The 20,390-nt window shown below is 45.8% G+C and overlaps 1 protein-coding gene across 1 annotated transcript in view; it reads left to right on the top strand.

Annotated features, from left to right (window-relative positions):
- Positions 1-356: 356 nt before the first annotated feature.
- Positions 357-20,390, top strand: part of NOTCH1 (notch receptor 1) — an 80,607-nt gene continuing 60,573 nt past the window's right edge. Inside the window, exons 1-2 of the mRNA XM_073314625.2 lie at positions 357-508; positions 4,765-4,846. Of these exons, the coding sequence (XP_073170726.1) occupies positions 451-508; positions 4,765-4,846 (140 nt within the window). The 5' untranslated portion in view covers positions 357-450. The remainder of the gene's footprint in view (positions 509-4,764; positions 4,847-20,390) is intronic.

A 20,390-nucleotide genomic window follows, 5' to 3' on the forward strand; every position in this document is an offset into this window, starting at 1 on the left:
GGGCTTAAAGGGAGCAGCTCCCCAAATCGATCCCGCCCCCACCTGCTCCTCTGCAGCGCAGGGGCAGGCTCCCCGTTGCCCCTTGGCAGGGCGCTGGGTTGAGCCCCGGGGCACCTGGGCGGAAGGATCAGGGGCGGGGGGGGGGGGGGGGGAAGAAAAGGGCGGAGAGCGCAGCGCAGAGCCGCCTCCTTCTCCTCGCTGGGGGATTTGCAGCCGGAGGTTGCACGGGGCGCCGCGGCTCTCTGCGTCTCTGGGGGCACCGGGCATTTCTCCCTGGGAGCGGATTCCTTTTCCCGCCTGAGTTTGGGGGTGCTTTTTGGGGGGGGAGAGGGGAGGATCCTGCATGCCCGCCGGCTGGCTGGGGGCGCCCCGGGATCGATGTGGCTCTGAAAAGGGGGGGGCCAGGACCAGCGCAAAGAGAGACGCCCGTGTGGAGCTCGAAGAGAAGGAATGCAGCAGCTTCTGGTGCAGAGCCTCCTGCTGTCGCTGCTGCCCGTGCTGAGCCGAGGTAGGGGCCAGGGCTGGGCCTGGGGGAAAGGGAGAGGCTGGGACGGGGCGTCTGTGGCCGCCAGAGAGTTGATGCTCCGGAGCAGAAGTTAAGTGGCGCCCCGGCCGGGAGCTGGAGCTGGGCTCCGGCGTGTCCCAGCACAGTCCTGCCTCCCCTCGCAGGCGAAGCGGAAACTTTCTCGCCCGTGTCTTTCCCTTCTTCCCCCTGCTGACTGGAGAAGAGGACAGAGCTCCTTGCTGGGGGGCTCTAGGGGGGAGAGGCCGGGGCTCACGCTAAGGCGGGTGAAACCCTCTGCAAAGTGAAAGAAGGGCTGACGGGCAGCGGCTCAGCCCAGAGCAGGCTGAAGGGGAAGAGGCTGTGGCTTGAAAAGTTCTGCTCTTATCAGGGGAAACGAGCAATCCGGAGTGAAATTGCTCTGGGGGTGTGTGTGTGTGTTCGTTTGCCGTCTGCTACCAACTGCCCTCCAAGAGGGAATCTCTCCTCTCCACTCCCCTCTGATTTTAAAAGATCACAACCCACCTGAGAGGGTGTGTGGCTGGCATAGCTTCAGGGCGGGGAATCCAGTGTGTTTAACCCCCTCGCTTTTAAACCAGTCCGTGGGGAGAGCTGATCCTGCCTCAGAAGGTGGCAGACCTTCAGCCCTCAACCAAATCCAAGGCGGGGAAGAGTGGGGTGGGTTGAGCTGAGTGCTCTTCAAACTTGGTTCTCTCGAGCTCTCCTGAGAGGAGCAAGCCTTTAAAAGCTGCCATCACCAGGGCTGGAAAGCATGACTGGCTTTATAACACAACCCAAGCCCGTGTGTGTTGGGGTTGGGGTGGGGGGGGGAGAAGCTTTGCGAACCGATCTCAGGATAGCAATGGGGTGTGGTGTGGGGGGGGCTTTTTGGTAGGAATTCTTTTTTCTCAGCAGTGGAATATTTCATGTTGCAAAGCTCAGAGAGAAGGTCTTTCCCTTGTGCTCTTTTCAAGCTCAGGCCGGAGACTGGCTTTTATTTTTTGAAAGCCTGGTTCATTCGTTGTTTCCTGTTTCTCGAATCGACGTCAGATTTCTTGTTCTCTCAGCCCCTTTCCTCGCAAGTTTTGGGGCGGATGTCAGAGGCCGTTTTGTTTCGGCACAGGGCAGTAACCTGTGGGGAAACCATCAAATGGAAACTCGTGCAGCGATTCTTTTTTAGTCTAAAAGGCCTAAACTGAAAGATGCATAAGCTTCGCCAAGGGGAGAGAAATGAGTAGGAAGATGCTTTCAGAAAAAAAAAAAAATTCTCCTGAACATGCAGAAATCACCTCCGCTTGCAAATGTAGCACTTCGATCCTGCCTTTATCCTCACAACACTGGAAAAAAAATAAAGGTTTGTGAAGCGCTTTGAAAAGCGCTCTGTAAGAGTATAAATACAGGAGTGGCACCTACTCACGTGAGTAGTCTCCCTTACTGCCTGGGGCCTGCTAACACAGAGTAAGTGCTACTCAGGGAAAAGGCAGCAGAAGCTGGCCCTTAATGTTTTGGCTCAAACAGATGCGAGCTGTGACATAGGGGGTTGGATTCTGCCACGCTGACTCCCACTGAAACCAGTGCCACTGATGCAAGCAAGGGAGCTTACCAGGAGACACCGTGTTGGTGTATAAGAGAAAAAAAGGGGTCCATGCTCAGCCAGCCTGTATAGCCACCTCTCGTGTGTGTAAAAAGGGATGCCTAGCTGCATCTGTCCTGAAAGCAAAGATTTTTAAACAGGAGAGAGACTGAGGTTTCTCTTCTGGAGCTTTTGGACCAGGGAGCGTAGGACTGAGCAATGCTCTGTGCCTTAAGGAGTGTAGGGTTCCCCGGCATACTTCAGAGTTATGATACAAAGTCAGAAGTCTTACTCATAGTAAGGGTGTCATCACAGCCTTCCGGGAAAAAAACCCCGTTTAGGTAACGTTTGCGCTGTCTGGTTTCACTTCACTTTGCATAACTGAGGAGAGACCCAGGCTGGCTTAATTCCCTCCTCCCCAGAGAAAGCAGGCTGCAGTGTGTTGGCATGGTAGGAGGTAGGAGGGCTGTTAGTTGACTCAATCAGATCTTCCAGGCAGCAGGTATTGAGTATCAAGGGGGATACAGGATTGAGAGCTGCCCTACAGTAAATAATGTAACAAGAGGTGTCTTTAACGTTTTACAATGGGTAGCTCTGATTTCCCCCTTTGTTAGGAATCAGGGAAGGCTCTGCTCTGCAGCTGTTGCACTTTCCCACGAGCAAGGAGGGGAGTGTGTGCCTGTGGCTTTACAACTCTCTGTTCTCCCTCTGTAGGACAGTCTGTAGCCACTTTTTGTCCTTTTTTTTTTTTTTTTTATCATGAATATCTGAACAGCCAGACAATTCAGCAATAGTTTCATGAGCGTTTTCTGTAGTCAGGAGAGTAGCAGTATGGAGTGGAGGGGGGGGGGGAAGAAACCCAGCTAGGTGGCTGAGAACAAGGATGGGAGCCTGCCCTGAAATCTGAACTTCAAGTTTGCAGATAACTTTGCCTTGTGAAAGCAGCCCAGGGTGCTCTGTGACTGCTTTTCTTTAAAGCTCCGTGGCAGCCCCCTTTCCCCTGTAAGCTGTTCTAGAGAATTGCTAGCACGTCGCCATATGTTTGGTGGCATTCCATTGTACACTGCCATTTACATATTGGAAACAACTTGTGTCATGAGCAGCCTTCATTCCACTAATGTCCCATGCCACTGCAGTGGCTCCTCTGCTGGTTTTTATTGGTTAAGAGTCCTATCTACAATTATTATTACTGAATTATTTTTATGCAGTGCTGTAGAGATGCTTGGGGCTTTGCAGACACACCAAACACCCAGGGATGTGTTCTGCTTGAAGAGACCCTGCTGTAAATCTGAAGTAAAAAGAAAAGGAGTACCTGTGGCACCTTGGAGACTAACCAATTTATTTGAGCATAAGCTTTCGTGAGCTACAGCTCACTTCATCGGAAGCTTATGCTCAAATAAATTGGTTAGTCTCTAAGGTGCCACAAGTACTCCTTTTCTTTTTGCGAATACAGACTAACACGGCTGTTACTCTTATATCTGAAGTAACTCCATTGATTGATCTGAAGTTACTCTGGTTTTACCCCAACGTGAGAGTCAATTTTGGCCAAGGGTCTCTGCCCTGAAAAATTTACAATCAATAGGCCAGATTGAGATGTAAAATCAGGAGTAATTCCAGGGGAACTGAGAGCAGAATTTGGCCCAAAGGACCAGATCCTGAAATCCTTACCCTAGTAGCCTTCAATGGACTGCTCACTTAAATAAAGATTACTCCCATGAGTAATGATTACCGGTTTGTCTCCTTGGTTAGGTTTTTAGAATAGCCCATGTCACCCGAATCCTAAGGTCCTGACCAACTCCATGCTTAGGCAGTGCTCCCATTGAGCTCCTTCAGAGTTTAACTGAATAAAGAATGCATGATTGAGTCCAAAATCCATCAAGTTTGCAAAAATTATCTTTTCAGGCCATCTTTTCCCTGCATGAAAGACAAGAGACTGGGCAATGTTATGCCAGCCCCCTTTGAAATCACGTGCTGCCTAGAAACTGGTCACAGCTCCACCCGTTGCAATTAGCTATGCATTTTTATGTGTTTCATCATTTGAGGACATCTTCTGAGAGCCCATCGCCTCCAGAGGTTTAGCAGCGCTAGCGTCTCTGTGAGCCTGCTGTTATAGACTAATATGCAGGCTCTTCTTAGCATGGACCTGCCACTCATCTACAAGTGAAGTATAAGACCACCTCTCATAGACTTGAGTAAGAGAAGGCCTTCAATCAGCAAAAGACTCGGTTTGTTCTTTCTGGGGATTAGGCTAATAGAGGTGTCGAAGGCCTGGTTTACACTACAGAGTTAGGTCAACGCAAGGCAACTTACCATAGACCTGACTATGGAAGTGTCTATGCTAACATTTCACTCCTGCTGACAGAACTGCCTTGCCACGCCGATTTAATAACTCCACTTCCACGAGAGGCATAGCATCAAGGTTGATGTAGTTGGGTGGACACAGCATCAGTGTAGACATTACATTGCTTACGTCGACTGTTACTGGCCTTCAGAAGCTGTCCCACAATGCCCCACACTGACAGTTCACTTGATACAAGCACTCTTGCTGAGGACGCACACTGCTGACACAAGGAACAAAGCGTCAACACGCACAATGTAATTATTGAGGTGTCTGTGTACCAACAGTCGATGTAATTTTGTAGGGTAGACATGGCCCAGCTCCTGGTTAATTCTCATCTTCTGTTTGCAGGTTTACGATGTACACAGCCTGCCGAATCCTGCTTGAATGGGGGAAAGTGTGAAACTTACTCCAATGGGACTGGGGTATGCCTGTAAGTATAAAAGAGAACTGAGCCAATGAGTTTCCTTTATCGAGACGAACACATTGCCATCAAGTTGACTTTGCTTTGAAGGACTGAATTCTAAAAGAGGAAAAGCATTTTCTTTATTTGAGGTGCAAGAGTAATTTGCAGCCATATTTGGTCCCAGTCCTACTTGCATAGGAGTCAGTGCAAGTCAGGCCTTTGGCCTCAGTGGAAGTGTGATGAAGCGTGGTGTCCTGGTTGGGGGAAAATACAAGACAGGGCCAAATGTGTCACCCTGTTGAAGGCAGTGGAGCAGGACCATCTGGACCAATAAGTAACTTCTAAGGGAGATTCTTGATAGCCTTATTCGTTCCAGGACAAGCTCCCGCTTCTGGCCCCAGAATCTTGTGCTTTGGAAACCAGCTGCTGGGCCTGTAAAAAGCATTAATGTCCACTGCAAAAAATTCAGCAAGCATTTTAAGAGTATCCTATTATTTATCCTACCCTTTGGCCAGAGATCACGCTCAGTGACAACCCAGTGACATAGATTCATAGATTCCAAGGCCAGAAGGGACCACTCTGATCACCTAATCCGACGACCTATATAGCAAACCCATGGATCTTCTCAAAAATAATTCCTAGAGCAGATCTTTTAGAAAAACATCCAATCTTGATCTAAAAATTGCCAGTGATGGAGACCCTTGACAAATTATTCCAGTGGTTAATTATCTTCACAGCTAAAAATTTACATCGTATTTCTAAATCTGAATTTTTCTAGCTTCAACTTCCAGCCATTGGATTGTGTTATACCTTTCTCTGCTAGATTGAAGAGCTCATTATTAATAAATATTTGTTCCCCATATAGGTACTTACAGACTGTAATCAAGTCATCCCTTAACCTTCTCTTTGTTAGAGATTGAGCTCCTTGAGTCTGTTGCTATAAGGCATGTTTTCCAATTCTTTAATCCTTCACCTGCTTCTTCTCTGAACTGCCTCCAGTTTATCAACATGCTTCTTGAATTGTGGACACCCTAATGTCAATTTACAATAGAGCGTGATCTTCCTAACATCGTGACTCTGATTCTGCTGCCACTGAAATAAACAGACATTTAGGTATCCATTGATTTCAGTGGATGTGACAAGGGGCCACCATCTCCCATGAGAGTCAATGGGGGTTGGAGGCGGTTGTGGCCAGGCTCTCAGCTATGGCACATCAGCATAACTTCACTGAAGTCAGTGGAGTCGATGTTCGCCAGCCAAGGATATGGCCCATGCTGTGTTGCAGGATTAGGCTCATAAAAATGCATGGCTCACTCGGTAAGAGGAAGGCACCTTTTGCCTGCAAGATAGTTTTATGTGATGGTTCTCTGACCGGCCTTCTCCAATCCTGGATCATGGAGCCAACTGATGTGTAAAATGTTGGGATTCCCTGAAGGACTCATGAACTGACCCACCACAGCGATGACTGATTCACTCCAACCTTCCAAGGAATAATAACCAAAGAGAAATGAATAAGATTCCAGTCTTTTATTTTTTTTTCTTCACTGTTACATAAACAAAATCCGGATGGGTTTGTTTTCCAGCCAGCCTCCCCCATCCACCTGTTAAGCGTGTGCGAGGTCGGGGCTAGCCAAGAAGACAGTCTTGTCCGTTCCAGACTTCCAGTTCAGAGCTCCCCTCTGCAGAGGGACCTGAAGGCATTTCCATGCCAACTGTTGAATGGCAATCTTCCTCGACAACGTTCGGTGGGGAGGGGGAAGATCAGGTTTGCATGTTTGCTTCAGTTGGGTTATTCTGCCCAGTTTGTCATCTCCTGCCCCCTCCCTTCCATCCAAACCACCCCCCCACCCGGAAAAAAAATCAGCAAATTAATCAGGCACATGAACAATTTAATGGACAAAAGTTGGGTCCCTTTGTGAGCTGCTAATGAATGCACGCCACTTTTTTTTTTTATTTTGCAGAAGCCCTTACCAACGCTTGACGCTCTAAATCTTGTTTTCTTTCATTCAAAGAGCGACAGCTGGGATTCGGTCGAAATTCGGCAGCTATTGTTGAGGGAGGCAGATTAATGCTGTGTGACTAATCATGTATGGCTTCCCCGAATGCATAACTCTTTCCATCCCCCACCCCAACCCTACACCCCTCCTTTTTCTTGTAGTCGGTCTGTCTGTCTGTCTTTCTTTCTTTCTCTTAAATTCCAACTCCCCCGATTTACATTGCATGTGCAGATGGCAGTGGAATCTAATTAGATCTGATGTGTGCAAGCTCTATTAAAAGGAGGAAAAGCCTCCAAAGTATCTGTCCTTTTTAAGAGAAAAAGAGAGATTTTGGTATCTTTGAAGAATTTCTTTGCTGGCAGCCACAAGTGACTTATCTTAACCATGAATACAGAGCTGCTTGCGAATGTGTGAGCTGTTTTTTGCAGAAAACTAAGGTTTCGGTAGCCATTAATATTGAATGCTGTCTGTGTAGGTTGAACTTTTAATGGATGATGATTTCGGGAAGGCAAATTTAGTAGGGACTGAGACGTTGGATGAGATGTAACTTCCGAGGTAGCTGATGGGGTTAGCAAAATCTTATTTTTCAGACTTCTCTAAGTATCTCTTTACTAGGAGTTTTGCTTCCAAGCCCCTTAAACAAAGCAAAGTTAAGAGCACAGATAGCAGAAGTGGAAAAAGTTAGCACCTCCCATTGGCGCCTGAATGAAACATACCATTTTGGCTTGAGGCCACATCTCAGTTTGGCCTGGCACTTAACACAGTTTGGCCATAAAGCTCCTTTGTGCTCCCCCCACAAATCCAATTAGAAAGTGGAGTGAACTAAATAGTGGACGAGGGAGAAGCTACTCCACTGGAGAAGTATCTCTGCATTTGTTGTGGATACTCATTACAGCAGAGAGATAACTGAGTTACTTGAAGGTGACTTTGGTTTCAGAGTTATCAATGTATAAGCCCTGTTATGGAAAACAAATCACTGGGGTGAAATGATGAGCTTTCACTTACTTTTATTATTTTACAGCTACATTTCCGAAAACTCCTGGTCCTTTATCTTAATGTCTCCTTGCCAGTCCGTCTGTGTACATAGAGCTTTAATTGAATGAAGAGGCCTGGGCATTTGATCAGCTAGAGGTTTTGCAACAGAAGTGGCCTAATTAAATTGCCTTTAGAGTTCCTATATGCAGTGTAGTTGTAGCCGTGTTGGTCCCGGGACATTAAAGAGTCCAGGTGGGGGAGGTAATATCTTTTATTGGACCAACTTCTGTTGGCGAGAGAGACAAGCTTTCAAGCTTATACAGATCTCTTCTGTGGGTTTCGGAGTTTGTTTCCCAGACCTGAAGAAAAGCTCTGTGTGAGCTCGAAAGCTTGTCTCTCTCACCAGCAGAAGTTGATCCAATAACAGATAATACCTCACCCACCTTGTCTCTTTCGAGTTCCTATGCAGGAACAATATGATCTTGCAAACAGCTAGAAAGATGATTGTGATATTTCATCTAACGGGATCTTGCGAGGAACTTAACTCAAGGTAAAAGTAACCCAACACCAAACTCTTGCCCTCAATCTATAACATTAAAAAGCCTGGCTTGCAAAAGCTTGTACCAGCAGACGGTGATGCTAGCCGCTGACTGCAACAGCACTGACAAGTGTAGTTTTGTGGTGTGTGTGTTAACTGTGGCTTTAAGGAATAGGCTTTCATTTGAATCAAGCATGTTCCCAGATCAGATGAAAAGATTTTTCTGAGGATCACTTTGACTTGCGGTGATAGGTCCTAATTAAACATTGGTACAGTTATATTTTGGACTGGTACCATCGCAAATGAATAGGACTGATCTAAGATTGTTGTGACATGAATTTTATTCCCAACGAGCCCCCGTTCCACTAGTTAAAAGCGGATGGTTTGGGAGGGGGCTGAATTACAAACTCAGTCCCACCTGTGTCATCACTGAAAGCAGTGGGTTACGCCAACGTGCTGAGAATCTGGCCCAGTGTAGCAAAGCAGCTGTTAAGGCGAAGGAACAGGTTAAATCTAACCACTAGGTTTGCAGTGAGGAAAAGGTCAGTTTGCTAAAGTACTTCCTTTGTTTATGAATCTCTGCAGCCTTATGGCTCAACTTCTGGATATAGGACCTGATCCAAAGGCCGTGGAGGTCAACGAAAAAACTGCAGTGGCCAATGGATCTGACCCGTAGGAGTTGGGGAATATTTGTTTAAACCTCGATTTTAAAAAGCAAGAGATTATTACTTTAGATTAAAATAATTTTGTGGCGACAACCAGAAAGCTCCGGCGACAGTCTTCATTCTGCAGTCCTTTGTGGCCTCTGAGTTATTCAACTGCTCGGTCATTGTTATCTCATTTTAAAGGACGGATGTTTCCTTCTGGCTTGATATTTCTCATGTGCTTTAGCCCAACGTTATTTCCATGAAATAATAACAAAGAAAAAACGTCGCCTCCATGCTGGACAGGAAGAGGGTGGAGTGTGAAACAATCAACCAGAGGAAACTCTTAAAGGAACAGTCTCATGGTGATTCAGCCACGTTGAGACTCCTGGGTGGTCATTTCAAGTCTGATCTCATGTTTTCGGAAGGAACATGGTTGGAGCCTGGAGACTTGGTGGAAGAGGGGAGATTAAAAATACAAAAGTACCAGCATCCCCTGTTGCAGCTTCCAGTGGAGGAGAATCTTGGTCCAGATCCTCAGCTGGCATAAATCAGCACTGCCCCCAGAGTCAGCAGAGCTTCATCCATTCACACCAGCCGAGGATCTGGCCCCTTGTGTTATTTCATGCTGGTTTATAGGGATTTTTTAATATATTAAACTTTTCCCCCACCCATTCCAATGTGGCTTCTATTCTCAGAGTCAGAAGAGGGATTGGAAGAGTGATTTCATGGCTGAACTTTGCATATAGCTTTTGTCACATGCTTAGTGCAAGAAACTGGTTGCAGTGCCCTGCCACCTCACTGCTAAACATCATTTAGGAAGTTTTTCAGAACAGGGGTTTGGGGGGCTCATTCTCCAGTGCCTTTTGCCTTGTGCCTGTGCAAAGTGTTTCCTCATTGAAATCAGCGGAGTTACGCTGATGAACTGAGAGTCTGGCCTTGGTGAAATCCCTCGTTACCACCTTCAGCTGACTGAGATTCTGCCTCCACAAAAACACATTGAGTTATTCCAGTCCCTTGGCCAAGGGCTTGGGAACAGAAGGAGCATAATCGTTAATGCAGTGACTGATCACTCTGTTTTCCTTAAATGCCACCAGAGACTCTGAGCAAGAAAGAAGAGCCTTAGAACTTGTGGGATCCTGTTTACTGAACACCCTGTACTCATGATGGCAGGTGTAGCTACACTGTGTGTAGGATTCTGGCTGTATATTATGTTTTGTTTTTTTTTCCCTTCATCGCTTGAACCTGCCCTGTCAGAACTATCTGACCTCAGAGGGCTAGAATTGTAGCTGGTGTGAATTGTCATAACTAGGTGCCACAAGTACTCCTTTTCTTTTTGCGAATACAGACTAACATGGCTGTTACTCTGAAACCTGTCATAACTACGTTAACTTCAATGGAGCTCTGCTGATTTCTGCCAGCTGAGGATCTGGCCCAAAGGCTGTTACAGTTTATTGTATATTGCATTAGATGGTTCCACTTTTCCCCCACCTTCTTTGCCCCTCTATTTGTAAGACATTAGAAACAAACAATTTGGCAGTTAAAGGACTGAATAACATACATCAGCAAGCAATTAGCAAGTTTTAAACTAACATCCTTTGTAAATTAACTTTCTCTTTTCAGACCTGGAGGTGCCCTGACCCTCATTTTGCTCATGTTCATAGACGTGCTGACTGGTAACGTGTATGTATGTGAGTGGAATGTGAAATTTATAGAGCATAAACATATTTAACCAACTAGTAGCCTCAGGGTGCAATTACCGTAGGCCGGTGTACGTGTGGTCATTATGGTGAGTTCTCATGGCTAAGCTATCTCCAGGGTATGGGTACAGTTTTTCAGGGCCATAAATCAAGTCTGTGGGGTAGAGGAGCCTGCATTTACTTGCAGGATCCTACATCAACATCTTCCCAAAGCAAAGTAGACTTTTGATGGGAAGGGTGGTTGGCTTAGATGCTAGATAGGAATCCATCTGCCTGTCTGCGGGCCATATCCAGACAGGTGATGAGCAGTTCCCACTCACCTTGGTGGGATTTGTGGATGCTCAGCATCTCTTGGGATTGGACACTGAACGAGGCCTCTGACCCAGAAGGAGGGGGTTTCGGCCTCTAACTGGTACCAAAGGACCAGCCTGGCACACCAGATCAGGGAAGTGCAAAGGGCACCTTTGTGCAACTCCCCCATCCACCAAACTAAGCCTGTTTATGTCAGGCCTAGGCACTGAAGGGATCTAAGGGCATAGTGGAAAACAAGAGTCCAGTGCAAATGCCAGACTAATGGAGCCTTCCTTTCAAATGGCACCTCTTGCTCTTCATCACACTGGGCACCATTTGGAGATGGCTGTTTATCCCCCTGTGCCTAGAAGGGGTGTACTTCCCCACCCCACACCCGGTGGTAAATGCCTGCGGGTGGTACCTGCCCAGTTTTTAATGGCGCTCGCTCTACTTTCTGGCCTGTTGAGCAGTAACAACTTGAGTTATGTTTGGTGTAGGAAGAATTATGCTGAGACTTTTAGGATCTGTTCGTGTCTGCTCCTGTCCACTGGAGTTGAACCACAGACTCTGTGATTCCTCCATGTAATTCTGCTTCTGTTGCTACATCTAAAGACGGGGCCATTTCGTTTCCCTGGAAGTGTGGGTATTTGGAGACCTCTGCATGGTTCAGTGCAGTGTCACAACCGCCAGGAGGTAAATGGTTTACTTGGCCGTAGCTAAACTAACACGGAGCTTTGGCAGTCGGTGTCCTGCGTCCCCGGAGCAGGTGTGCAGAGCTGAAGCCGAATGCAGGAAGTCAATGGAATGGCATTCCTGGAGTGTAATGGGCTGTCCAACAGCAGGAAGCTTTCAAGGGCTCAAATGGAAGGTCATGGGATGTAAACTTTTGCATTTTCAGGGCAAAAAAGGAAAAGCTGAGCCGCTCATTCCAATGGGCTGTGTGGGCAAGGGTGTCAAAGCATGGCCACGCAAATGCCAACTGCTGCAGTTCTTAGCCTCGGGAGGACTTTGCTTGAATATGGGCCGCATATGTCAGCGTTTTCAGGAGCAAGCCCTGTAGTGTATTCCTTATTTACAGGCACAAAGCTTTGTGAGCCATAAGGTAGAAGGGAGAGTGACTGCGCGACACAGTGAAACGGACGGCCAGAACTATCAGCAGGATAACTAGGTGTGGGGGGAAGTGACAAATTCCCTTCTCTCAGGGTAAATACACCCCTGTGCAGCCCCAGAGCCATGTGCTCCTACCCACGTTTGGAGTTGGTAAACGGGGCAATTGTAATACCATGTGCTGGCTGTCCGAATATCACTGCAGCAGTTGCACTGATGTAATTGAGGAGAATTTGGCCCTCGGTGTTGAAAGCTCGTCCATTGTACTTTCAATGCTGAGGGCCACATACTGCTCCGTTACACTGGTGTAAATCCGGAAACGGCTCCATTGTACATCGAGAGTAATTCCATTGGAGCCAGCTGAGAACAGAATCTGGCCTTAAGAGCCAAATTCTCCCCTGATCTGCATCCCGCAAAATCCTCTGAAGTCAATGGGATGAATGGCAGGTGGATTGGGTGCACATTGGCTTTTATTCTAATTTAAAACCATCGAACCCCTTGGGGAATTTGACAAATCTCAGCAGTCCCATTAACTGGACTGCTCTGCTTGTCGATGGTATTTGATGCTCGGCTGTCCCGCTTCACTACTGACAACTTTTGAAACACAGTCACTAAACATCCCTTTAGCAGTGATGTTCAGGGCACCGAGTCTATTGGGTAAGAGCCTGATCCTGCGTGATACTCTGGCAGTGCTGTTAGAAGGATGGTATTATTACTATTTATTATAAGTGTTGCGGCAGTGCCTAGGAGTCTGAGTAACAGGCGAGGACCCCCTTGTGCTAGGTGCTGTACAAACACAGAGCAGAGAGACGGCTCCAAACAGCTTATAATAACCCAAGTGACAGAAGTGTAGCGATTCTAGTTTGATGCTCGCTTATTACGCTTTGCACTTGTTCGAATATGTTAGATTTTTTGCACACCGGGAATACCAGTGGTTCTCAACCTGCGGCCCAATTAGCACAGAGCTGCAGCCCATATGACATCCTCAGGGCCACACAGGTAGCATTGGATGCGGCCCACAGAACACGTTCTGGGCCGCGTATGCAGCCCACGATGGTAAATAGGTTGAGAACCACTGGAATAGACCAATAAAAATGCGCATTTACTATAAGTTCACTAAGGAAGGCCCGATGTGGTGCGTAACGTTAAAGATCTCCCTGAGGAAGGTCAGTTTAATATTAGTGCCTTCTCTGCAGGTCCAGGAGTTTGGTTTCCCATAGAACCATCAGGTTGCAAAGAATTCTGCTCCCATGTTCTCACACACGACGTTTGTGACTGTTTGTTTAATTTCCAAGGAACGATACAGAGACGATAGGCTAGATTCTCAGCTATTGTTAATCAGCGTTGCGCCAGTGACTTCAGTTGAATTATTTCAATTTACACCAGCTGGGGATTGGGGCCAAACAGGGAAACGTGTTGTTGTGGAGTTTATTTTCTCCATTTATGCTTCTCTGCCATCTTACAGACATCTGTACTCCGTGGCTCTTAGGATCAGAACTTGAAATCAGGCTGTCTTATCCGAGGATCAGATTCTCCTTTTGGCAAAACTGTTGTAATTCTGGTGTAATGCCAAAGAAGTCTGGAGTTATTCCAGATTTACAGTGGTGGAATTGAGATGAGAACCTGGCCTATAGTATGGAAGACAATGCGCAAAATAAAGGCTTGCTCCAAAGCCCACTGAAGTCAATGGGCATCTTTCCCATTCATAGCTGAGATGAGTCTGATTAGAGTGGGGTTTGTTCATTGGTACTGAATAGATTCATATCATAAATTGCCTTGGGAGACTGTGGAATCTCCATCACTAGAAATTTTTAAGAGCAAGTTAGACAAACACCTGTCAGGGATGGTCTAGAATATACTTAGTTCTGCAATGAGTGCAGGAGACTGGGCTAGACGACTTCTTGAGGTCCCTTCCAGTTCTACCATTCTGTGATCATGAAAAACCACGTGGATTAAGCCTGGCTATTCTTGGTTTAGAGGCTTCCAGTTTCAGCAGAAGCGAGGGGAATCCTGTGTAGATGTCCCTACCATCTCAGGCTTGTGTATCCAGAGGTGATGCTGTGTGCATGCTAAATACTTCCCTCCCACACCTTTAAACCACAGTGTTCAGGGTGAAGAATGGGGGCTCTGAAGCTTTCATTCTTGGCTCCCATTGAAGCTAATAGCAGAACTCCCATTAGCCTCCTGTGACGTGATTTTGGTGTTTGTGCAGCATTCTCTGGTAGATCTCGGTAAGACCATACCCAGGCCCCTCATCCCCCAGCCTGCCTGCTCAATATCCAATGGTGGTTGAAAATACCTGATCACTTATAGTTTTCTCTTTCAAGTACACCTCTTTGAAGCTTATAAGTAAGAGTATTCAGCGCTGTTTTAAACTGACCATACGGGTGAAGTACATAAATCTCTCTAAGGCAGCCTGTGGTGCGTGGACACCTGGGGGTCTGCAGCAGACTATGCCTAAGATTCCCAAAGGGGTCCGCACCTCCATTTGAAATTTTGTAGGGGTCCGCAAATGAAAAAAAGGTTGAAACCCATCACTGTAAGGAGACGTGGGAAGAGTCATTCGGATAAACAACTTGATTGGACCTTCCTTATGGAAACGACAGGAAACGAAAGAGCTGTTGAGAAGGTCAGGTTGGAGCGAATTCATTGCAGGGCTGCACTTTACAGGGTGGTGACAAATTCTGCTGTGTATCAGAGCCAGCTGTCTGCCTTGCCGGTACATCAGCAGAGCCCACAGCTTGGAAGTGTAGCAGTACAGGGGATGCTGGAGGAGGAGGCGGCATTGGCGGGGTCCTGTCTGCCACGCTGGAGGTTTTCCTTTCATTAAAACTGTGCTTTAAGCCTGCTTTGATTGGGGCATATATATAAAAATGCTATTTGTAAAACACCGTATATACTTTCTGTGAGCTATGTACATATCCGCATTATAGGCAGGATTTTCCAGAGCACTCGGCATTGGACTAACTATCGCAATGGAAGCGGTTAGCCCAACTCTCAGTCCCGTTGACTGCAATGGGCCCAGCGGGCTACCATCTAATCTTATCCCTATCAGCTGTAATAGATACGCTCCCTAGCTATCTGCCTACCCATCATAAAATGGAAGTTGCATTCTTGAGTGGTTAGAAGGTTGGGCAGAAAGTCCGGGCTCCTGGTTTTATTGGGAAGTCCCTTAACCTCTCCGCGTCTATTTCCCACCCCCTGATGTTCCCTGTGCATGGAAAACTCTCCTTATATGATGCATAGAGCACTGTGCATCTCTTGCTAGGCACTTCTTGAAGCAGAAACACAGTGCAGTAGAATCTGTTTATACAGATGAAACAGGAGATACGGTGCCTACTTCCTGAGACTGTAGTGACAAGAGTCCTACTGACGTGAATGTAAGAAGGATCAGGGTCATGGGTAAACAGTGATTCGGGTAAGTGTGTGGCTCTGGTGTAACTGAGGTGTCTGGGGGCACAGCCCAGTTCTGAATAGTTTTCCCTCCCCACCACAGGAGGGGAAGAGTTCTGCTATAATGTGGCTGATGTGTATTAGATTATTTTCTAACTCCATCACTGTTCTAGGTGGTTTGGTTTGGTGTTTTTCATTAAAATCAAAAGTAACCAGAGTGGCTTTTAACTCAGCAGTCCTAACTCTGGCCCCGATTCAGCCAGGTAAGTGAGTACATGCCTAACTGATTGAAATCGGGAGGATTATTCACAGTTGGAATTAACTACAAGCCCATTTACTTTGCCAAATTAGGACCTAATTGCTGGTGCCATTAGAGCAAGCAATGATTTGAACATTGAACCTAACGAGGGCAGAATATTGTAATTTGTGACTCTTATTTCTCATACAAGAGTTAACATTTTGTTCTAACTTTTATGCCATGATGTTCAGTCCTAAAGGCTGTCTGAGGTTAATATTGGCAATGTCAGTTAATCAATTAACATTTAGGCATTGGTTGAAAGCCCTCGTGAACCTTCAGCAAATGGTGGGGGCGGTGGAGAGGGTTGGCGGGAAGGGAGCTGAAATTTAATGGGAAACTTTCATGCTCAGTCAAGTTGCAAAATTTATTTGCACATAAATCAGTTTCTTTTTAACAAGATTTTAACTTAATTCCCTTCCCAAAACTCTGGGAGGCTTAACGGTATTTAGATGTGAAATGGATTTGTAAGTGTTAAAGATGCCATAATTGCTCCCCTCTTTAATAGACTGTACCACTGCAGCATGTAAGGAAGGCTGGGAGGTTAGTCTGCTAAAGTGCTTTGATTTATGATGCCATGTTGCTGCTGTGACCTGGGGGAAAGAAACCAGTTTAATAAAGTTTAGATATTGCAGTGTCTCACTATCCTGTCACCTAGGGCCTGATCCAAAGTCCGCTTAAGTTGATAGAAAGACTCTGGTTACCTTAATTTGGTTTTAGAACAGGCCTTACAGCTAACTCTGGGAAGCCGGAAAGGTTGCAGAGATGTAGCTGAAGGCAAGAATGGACCTGAAGAATCAGGCTGTATGTGAAAGTTTGATTCCAGTGCTGGGCCAGGAGCTGGAGTTTTTAAGCTCCTGCAGAACAGGAGAGTGTTTCATTCACAAGTGTCTTATTCTTTTGTGAATGGAGACTTGGCAGCCTGGAAGCCGAAAGCTCTTTGACAGATGGGTGGCATGTGGGCTCCAGGGGTGATCCTACAAACCCTTACTCCCTGGAGTAGTCTCATGGAGTTGAACGGGATAGCTGCCATGGAGCAGGGGAACTGGGCCTCATTTTGTACAGCATCTTTCATTGTGTCTTTACCCCCGCAGATGCTCTCCGAGACATTGGAGGGCTGATCTTTCTTTCCCAGGCCTGCTGATCTCTGGCACAACAGCCTCTGATTTCTGAGCCATCGGCGCAGTCCAATCACCAAACCTCCATCCTACGGTATAATATACAGGCACCAGAATTAGTGGCATGATGCTTTGACTGTGTTTATGGGCTGTGCTGTGACCCTGAGAATGAAAGGCTAATCCATCAAGGCCCGCTCAGGCTGCAATATGGCTCTTCTTGTGTCCACCGAAGACTGTCCCCAGGAGGGATAACAAAAAAAGACTTCAGCATTTGTGCTGTTCACGCTGTCAGCCATCCTGAGTCCTGTGCCCTCCTGCCATGGTGGTCGTAATTAAAGGGGTTGTGCTAATGACATAGAATCTCTTCTAATGGTATTAATGCCTTGTAAGATCAAGAGCCAAAGTATTTTAAGGCTTCTTCTAGTGTTTGCTGCATAGAGCTATTGAACTTTGACTATGCATAGTTTCATTTTGTTTTTATAAGAACTGACTGTTGTAGATCTGGCAGGGGTGTGTGTGTGTGTCTATGCTTAAAATATCAATATTAGACACAAAGTAGATTTATGCAGATGGGCTACAGTTAAACAATGCGTGGGTGCCAGTGTTTTAAGATATGTGGATAAGGCTCTTCCAAAGAGATGCAGTGCTAAACAGTGCAATAGCTTCACTTGGGGCATGCGGACGCATGTGGTTATGGGTAACAGGCAGGCCCAGTACTGTAATATTTCGTCATGAGGACGATGCAGGTAAAGATAGGAATCGCTCTTTCTGCAGTTCTGCCGGCGTCCGTCAGCCTCAAAACTCTGGTGTCCTCTCGCTGTCTGAACGTTCAGGCGAGAAAGCGGTTAGTTTGGTTGGCTAGAGAGGAAAAGGATAGTGACAGTTGCTGGATGGGGGAATGACCGACCCTGCAATGGAATGACCCTGGAGGAAAGAGAAGAGGGGAAAGAAAACCCAACCTCTCCCTGGCCCCTAGCTGCTATTAAAATGTTAGACACAGGCCTCAAAGTCAAAAGGCAAGGCGACAGACGGCCCTTTCACCGTGCCTGCTGTTCTTAATAAAAGGTGGGTTTCTAAGGAACACTGCAGAAGAATGTGGGATAGCGGCCTGAGGGCAGAGGCTCCCCTGTTGTCTGCTTTCAGTCAATAAGGCTTCATGTTGACACAGGGATTTTTGCAGGCGAAAGGTGTAGAAGGCTGCATTGTGTAGAAGGCTTCCCCCTCACTGGCTGTTTCCTTGGTTAAATTTAACAACCAAAATATCAGGCTCAAAGGAAATATTTGTCTGCTCAAATGTATTTTTTAATCTCAGACTTTGGAGAGGGGGAATTTTGTTGCCAAAAAACTATTTTAAGGGATTTTTTTATTACTTAAGCTACAGAGGGGTTGTGTATTTTTTTTTATGGGAAAACACAAGTTAGATCCATCACTATTCCTGTCTTTCTCTTTCATTCTTGCTGTCTGTTTCTTCCTCTTTTCGGTCTCGTTTGTTTCACCATAGTGCAACTAGTGAAATACTTTAGGTTAGTATTTTCAAAAGCATCCAAGTGACTGAGGAGCTGAGATCCCACTAACTTTCAATGGGATTTTGGCCTCTTAAGTCATTTATGAGCTTTTCAAAATCCTATCCTCATTCTCAAAAAAAAAAAAAAAAAAAGAGGACTTTTGGCACCTTAAAGACTAACAAATTTATTTGACCATAAGCTTTCGTGAGCTACAGCCCGCTTCATCCATGCATGTAGTGGAAAATACAGTGGGGAGATTCCCCCCACCCCACTGTTCCTCACATGTTCTTGTCAACTGCTGGAAATGGCCCATCTTGATTATCACTACAAAAGGTTTCCCCCGCCACCCCACTCTCCTGCTGGTAATAACTCACCTTACCTGATCACTCTCCTTACAGTGTGTATGGTAACACCCATTCTTTCATGTTCTCTGTGTATATAAAATCTCCCCACTGTATTTTCCACTGCATGCATCCGATGAAGTGACCTGTAGATCATGAAAGCTTGTGCTCAAATAAATTGGTTAGTCTCTAAGGTGCCACAAGTACTCCTTTTCTTCTTTCAGATACATACTAACATGGCTGCTACTCTGAAACCTGTCCTCATTCTGTTTATAAATCAGGGTTGAATATAGGTTGTTTAACTCTTGGTATCTTCAGACTTTAATCTTGGGTTTTATTTCCAAGATTAGTAATGTAGATATATGGATCGAATGTGTTGCTTGTGGGACTTTCCCATATATGGAGATAAGGTAGTTTAAATGATTAGCCAAAACATGAATGAGGTGATTTTTGAGAAAGAAATGAAGTACTGGTAAGTCTTATTCATCCTTTAGTGACATGATGGTTTCACTGGTACTGAAGTTTATGCCAAAATTTCACGGTTTATCAAATGTAATTCTGGCCTAATACCACATGGGAATCCTCTGGTTAAGGCAGAGGTACATTTACTCTCACAATGCAGCGTTCTTACTGTAAGTCAACAAAAGAGCTTTAACTTTGCTGTGAAAGTGGTACTGAAAGATGGCACCGTAGGCCAAAAAAAGTCACATCCTATACTCTCCAATGACACCAGCATTTCCAAGGTTAATGATTTCTATAGCTGTCTTAAAAAACAAAAAAAAAGTCAAATATGTCATCATTTCCCCCCCCCCCAAATTTTGACAAGGTGAATTTTTTAATTTTATTTTGAACATCAAAAAATTAAGTGAAAATTCTCATAAAAAATGTTTGGACGAATTTCTAATGAAGTTTAATTGCAAAATCCAAATTGGGAAAAGGTCAAACCCATGTTCATTTGCAGCTAATATGCAAAGTGCAGTGGACGTGTACTCAGTTGATGTAGAAGGCTTGTGTGGATTGGATTCCCGAGGGGTACATGGAAGTTAGACCACCTGCAATCAAATTGTGGGTTTGATTCTGTAAGCTCTACTCATGCTAGCTGTCCTTACTCAAGAATGTAACACAATGGGGACAACCTGCATGAGTAGGAGGCCTTAGATCCTTATGAACTAACCCACAAAGTGTTCTATACCCTTGGTCTTTGGACAGCCCAGTGGACCTGTTGGAATTTAATGCATGACTCTGCATTAAGCCTGGATTCTGTTTTTCAGGGATGAGACTGCTTTAGAAGTATCGGTTACATTTGCAGTGCCAGAAATGTTTTGTTTCAGATAGTGTCTGGGAGTAAAGGATCCCTAAGGAAATTAATTTAACCTTCAATTAAACATACCCAGTGAATTCTCTAGGCCTTCGATCAACAGGGGCAGAGTGCAGATGGATCTGAAAGTACTTTGTGGCAAGAGATGGCTGGCCCCTCAGCTAGTGTAAATCAGCATTGCGCCACGGCCACAGAGCTATGCTGGTCTACACCAGCTGAAGAGGTGGCGTTGAAAACGAATGCAAAAATCAACAGGAAAAAGTTAGCAGCCTGGATTCTGAGGGTGGGAATTAAATGATTTTTCTCTTAGCCTCCTCATTTCTCATCCTACATTTTTATTGTGAATGAA

The sequence above is a fragment of the Lepidochelys kempii genome, chromosome 16 (assembly GCF_965140285.1).
Source record: "Lepidochelys kempii isolate rLepKem1 chromosome 16, rLepKem1.hap1, whole genome shotgun sequence".
NCBI lineage: Eukaryota > Metazoa > Chordata > Testudines > Cheloniidae > Lepidochelys > Lepidochelys kempii.